This window comes from Belonocnema kinseyi, chromosome 2 (assembly GCF_010883055.1).
Source record: "Belonocnema kinseyi isolate 2016_QV_RU_SX_M_011 chromosome 2, B_treatae_v1, whole genome shotgun sequence".
Lineage (NCBI taxonomy): Eukaryota > Metazoa > Arthropoda > Insecta > Hymenoptera > Cynipidae > Belonocnema > Belonocnema kinseyi.
In genome coordinates this window covers 168148996-168153869 of record NC_046658.1, presented here as the reverse complement: position 1 = coordinate 168153869, position 4874 = coordinate 168148996, and the positions used below count along the sequence as shown (strand labels likewise).

Below are 4874 nucleotides of genomic sequence, written 5' to 3'. Positions count from 1 at the left end.
CCTTTGTTTTGTCTACTCGCTCGCACTAGTCAGCGTTTCGGCGGCGTCCCCTGAAAAAACCTGTGGTGTCGCGTCGCGAGCTCGTAATAAACTCGATGTTATTATGGAACTAAAAATCAAATCGAATTGAGATTTTCGAAAAAGTTGGCCAATACATTGGCGGAAAATTCGTTCGCTTAAAGTTTGTCGTAGCTCAAACTTCCTCGCTCACTTTTTCAATGTGAAAGTCTAAAAACGTGGTTTTTCATTCGGATTAAAAAAAAAACAACATTAGAAATTAACTTTTGACCCTTTTTGGATACTTCAGCCTCCGCTAGAGTGTCACGAATAAAACTCAAAAAGAAATTTGTTAATTAGTTGATAAACGAATTACTTACGGCGAGTTGAAAGTGAAAAAACATGGTTTTTTCAATTTAAAAAAGTCAGTTTTTATTTATTTACTGGAAAATTTGCAGCCCGAGAGAAAAACTGTAAATGGAGACTCTGGTTCATTTTTCAAGAGCTATCTAACTATATATTTGGGTTTTTTAAATTTCGAATTTAACTTTTGATACCTGACGTCACAGCCTGGACAATATTTTTACTCGTTCTCGAGCGCATGTCGCCTTCTTGTCCAGAACTCCTCAATTTATCCCATGGGAGTTAGCACCTTTTGGTCTCCACGAGAAGCACCTTTTCATTTTAAGGCTCGGAAAGCAGCACAAAACGAGCGCTCGAGCAGTAGTCAGGAGTGGGGATGACGCGCGGAAAACGCAACGAAAGAGAGAACGAATTCCATTTTCTCTTTCTTCACGTTTTCTGCGCGTCATCCCCACTCCTTAGTGCTGCTCGAGCGCTCGCTCAATTCTGCTTCCTAAGCCCTTATTTGATTCCTCCGAGATGGGACCTTTTTATTTGGACAATTCGATATCAAAGATGAATTTACCTGAATTATCAGTTTATGGATAAAAAATATTGTCCAATTTCCTTTTTTTTTTCATGTGAAAATGAATCTTATATACTCTCTTCAGCGAGAGAATACTCAACGGAAAGGACGATTTTTTTCTGAGTTTGCGCAGTTTGAAATAACAGTTTGTAGCTTACATGTGGTTTACTGATTTTCAAGTTATCACTTTAAAGGAATTACTTTTTTCAAAATGTATGGCCTCTCTCAAATTTCACGGCCGGTTGTCCAGAGAAGGTCACAACAGGATTTACTAAGACCTTTCCTGAAAAACTGCGCTTTGAGAATACTCAACGTCGCGACGTTGAGTATTCTCAACTTAAGTCTAATCTTAAGTCTTTCATTAAACACCAGTGAACAACTATGACATCAAATCTGAATTTTACTGAGAATTGCCCACATCTTTTGATTTTTAGAAGAAAAAAACTCTGTTTCTGTGATGAACAACCATGACACCAGGATCATCCCTAACGGTTCTGTTGCTGATTTCAACGAGTTTCGCGATGAGGAACTCGTCTTCGAGATCTTTACGTACCAGGCAAATTTCGGGGATGAAATTATCCAGCGGTTTTATGGAAATTGTTCAGGAGGAGACCTGCTCGGATTCTATTATCCGGTTGTCTTGCAGGTACGTTCGTATAAAGATTTATCAACAAATTATGTATAGGTTTTTTTGTGAAATTTGTAGAGCCCCCGCCCCACCTCAATCCCAAAATTTGACCAAGATTTTATCAAAATTAAGAATTCGGTTAATTAAATAAAAGTGGAACTTTAATAAAAATTATTTTGAGATGTGCGGTGTTCACTCAGGCGTGACGAAACGGAGAAACAGGAGAGAGGCAATGTACCGAGACTCTGGAATTTTGATCACCGTGAGCCCCAAAATCGACACTAAATCCAGATTTTACTGTATTCAGTATTTCCAGTTTCGTAACCTAATATTTTCAAAGTATTTAAAATGAACTTAAATTTTTATTTAAACTATTATTCTTTATTTTATAAATTATCAAAATTTTTATTTTATTTATCGTAAACTTTAAAGGGTTTCCTTTATTTTCCCATTTCCGCCTTTTTCCCATTTGTCCTCTTAAAGGCAAGCTGAATTAATAGAACCCAATTAGAAAATATAACTATTTATGGACTTTATGGTTATATGGTATATTTTTGGTAGAGAACTAATTTTTTTAATTTTATTATTTGATGGAAAATTGTATTATTTTGTTAAAAATCATTGTTCAAACTTTTGAAAAATTCATCTTGTTTAAAAAACTATTGTGTTAAAAAATCGTATTTTTTGTTGAATTATACTGTTTTTTATTTCAAATGTAAATTTTTTTGGTTTAAATATTAATTATTCTATTTTAGATGGAAATTTCGTGTTTTTTGTTAACAATTTAGCTATTTGATTGAAAATTCAACTATTTTGGTTGAAATTAATCTTTTCGGTTAAAAATTCAACGATTTGGTCAAAAATTATTTTTATTTTATTAAAATTTTTTTTTAATTGAAAATGTAACTATGCATTCCAGTTTGGTTCGAGAATTTATCCGTTTTAATTCAAAATTGATATTTTTGAATGAAAATGTACTATTTGGGTAAAAATGTACTTTTTAGGTTGAAGATTAATCATTTGAATTTCCAATTCATCTCTAATTCATTTAATCTTTGTGATAGAAAATTGATTCATTTGGTTAAATATTTACCTTTTTTGTTGGAAATTGATTTTCAATGGTTAAAAATATTAATATACTAGTATTCCTTTTTTGATAAAAAAAATATTTTTCTCAATTTAAAATTTGACTATTTGATTCAAAATTCATTACTTTAATTAATGATTCATTTATTTTAGTAATTTAAGTTTTTTAAGTTCTTTTTTCGTTGTTGAAAATTTAACTATCTTGTTAAAAAATATTTTCATTTGATTAAAATTTCTTTTTTTTTTAATTGGAAATGTAACTATGGGTTCCAGTTTTGGTTTCAAATTCATCGTTTTGAAAAAAATTCACTATTTGGGTAAAAATTAATTTTTTCGGTTGAAAATTAATCATTTTAATTTCCAATTTATTTCTCCGGTTGAAAATTTTAATATTTTGCTTAGAATTTGTCTTTCTTGGTAGAAAATTCATCTTCTTGGTTCCAAAGTCATCTTTGCAAATGAAAATTGATTCGTTTGGTTAAATATTTAACTTTTTTTGTTGAAAATTCATTTTTCTTGGCTGAAAGTATCACTACAGTAGTATTCCATTTTTTATGAAAAATCATTTTTTTCTGCAAAATTAATCTTCATGATTAAAAATTCATCTTTTTTGTTACAAATGCAACTGTTTAGTTGAAGATTATTTTTTTTTGGTTGAGCATTCAACTATTTTGTTGAAAAATTGTCTTATTTGTGGAATTAAAATGTTCTTGAATTAAAATTTAAATATTTTTTGGTTAAAATATCAACTATTCTATTGTTAGATGGAAATTCAGGGTTTTTAGCTGATAATCCAACTATTTAGTTTAAAATTCATCTTTTAGGTTAAAAATTCAACTATGCAGTAACAATTCTTTTTTGCTGTCAAAATTTATTTTTTCAATTCAAAGTTTAACGTTGTACTCAAATTTTGGTTGAAAACCCTTTTTTTTTAGTTCAAAATTTATATTTTTCAATGAAAATTCACTATTGGGTAAAAATTAAATTTTTTGTTAACGATTGTTAATTTTATTTTAACATTTATTTCTCTGATTGAAAATTTTAATATTTTGCTCAGAATTGTTTTTTTTTGCGTTGATAATTAATTGTTCAACGTACAATGTAATTATTATATTTTTGGTTAAATATTGATCTTTTTTGGTTAAAAATTCGGCGTTTTTTGTAGAAAATTAAACTTCTTGATTTAAAATTAATTTTTTATTGCAAATTTAATTATTAAATTTTGGATGAAAAGTTTTTTTTTTTTTAATTGCTAATTCAACTATTTAATTCCAGATTCATGACTTAAATTGAAAATTAATTTCTTTTAAAACTTTAAGTATTATTTCAAAGTTCTCTTGTTTGTGGTTGAAAATTGAACTCTTTTGTTGAAAATTAATTCTTTTGTAAAAGGTCAATCTTCTTGATTAAAAATTCATTTTTTTCGAAAAAAAACTATTTGGTTAAAAATTCATCGATCTTATTAAAAATGAAATACTTTTACTAAAGCAGATCGAATTTCTGGTGGAATTTCCTCCAAGTTGTAATATCGTAGAATTAATTTTTTTCAGTTAATATTTTTCTTAAATGGGATCTTGCAATTCAGAAAAATTCAACTATTTAATTTAAGATTCATTACTGTAATTGAAAATTCAGTTCTTTTAAGAATTTTAGTATTTTTTGAAAGTTCTCTTGTTTTTTGTTGAAAATATAACTTTTTTATTAAATGAATTCTCTTGTAAAAAATCAATCTTCTTGAGTAAAAATTGATTTCTTTCGAAAAAACCCAAATATTTGGTTAAAAATTCATCGATTTTATTAAAAATGCAATAATTGTGCTAGAACAGATCGAATTTCTGATGGAATTTCTTCTAATTTGTAATATCGTAAAATTAATTTTTTTCAGTAATATTTTTCTTAAATGGGATCTTATAATTCAGAAACATTAAGATGTAGACGAAACACCACACTTCACCAAAATCGGCTTATGTAATTTCTGGATGACCCCTACAAAGTTTTTTGAATCAATTTTTTAACAAAAATGTAGATGTAACTATTACAGTATAATTAATTAAATCATTATTTAATTTTATGATAATACTTTCCTATTTCTACAACGATTATTTTATTGTTGTATCATAGTTTAATACGAGGGTAGTTCAATAAGTCCTTAGAATGACCAACATATGGCGCGCGAATCGCTCCAAATCATCTGTTTTCAGTCAGCCCCACTCCCGACTAGATATATGGTGCAGT

The 4874-nt window shown here is 28.4% G+C and overlaps 1 protein-coding gene across 1 annotated transcript in view; it reads left to right on the top strand.

Annotated features, from left to right (window-relative positions):
* LOC117167454 overlaps positions 1-4874 on the top strand; it is a 131805-nt gene that overhangs the window by 22736 nt on the left and 104195 nt on the right. Inside the window, exon 2 of the mRNA XM_033352409.1 lies at positions 1360-1571. Within this exon, the coding sequence (XP_033208300.1) occupies positions 1393-1571 (179 nt within the window). The 5' untranslated portion in view covers positions 1360-1392. The remainder of the gene's footprint in view (positions 1-1359; positions 1572-4874) is intronic.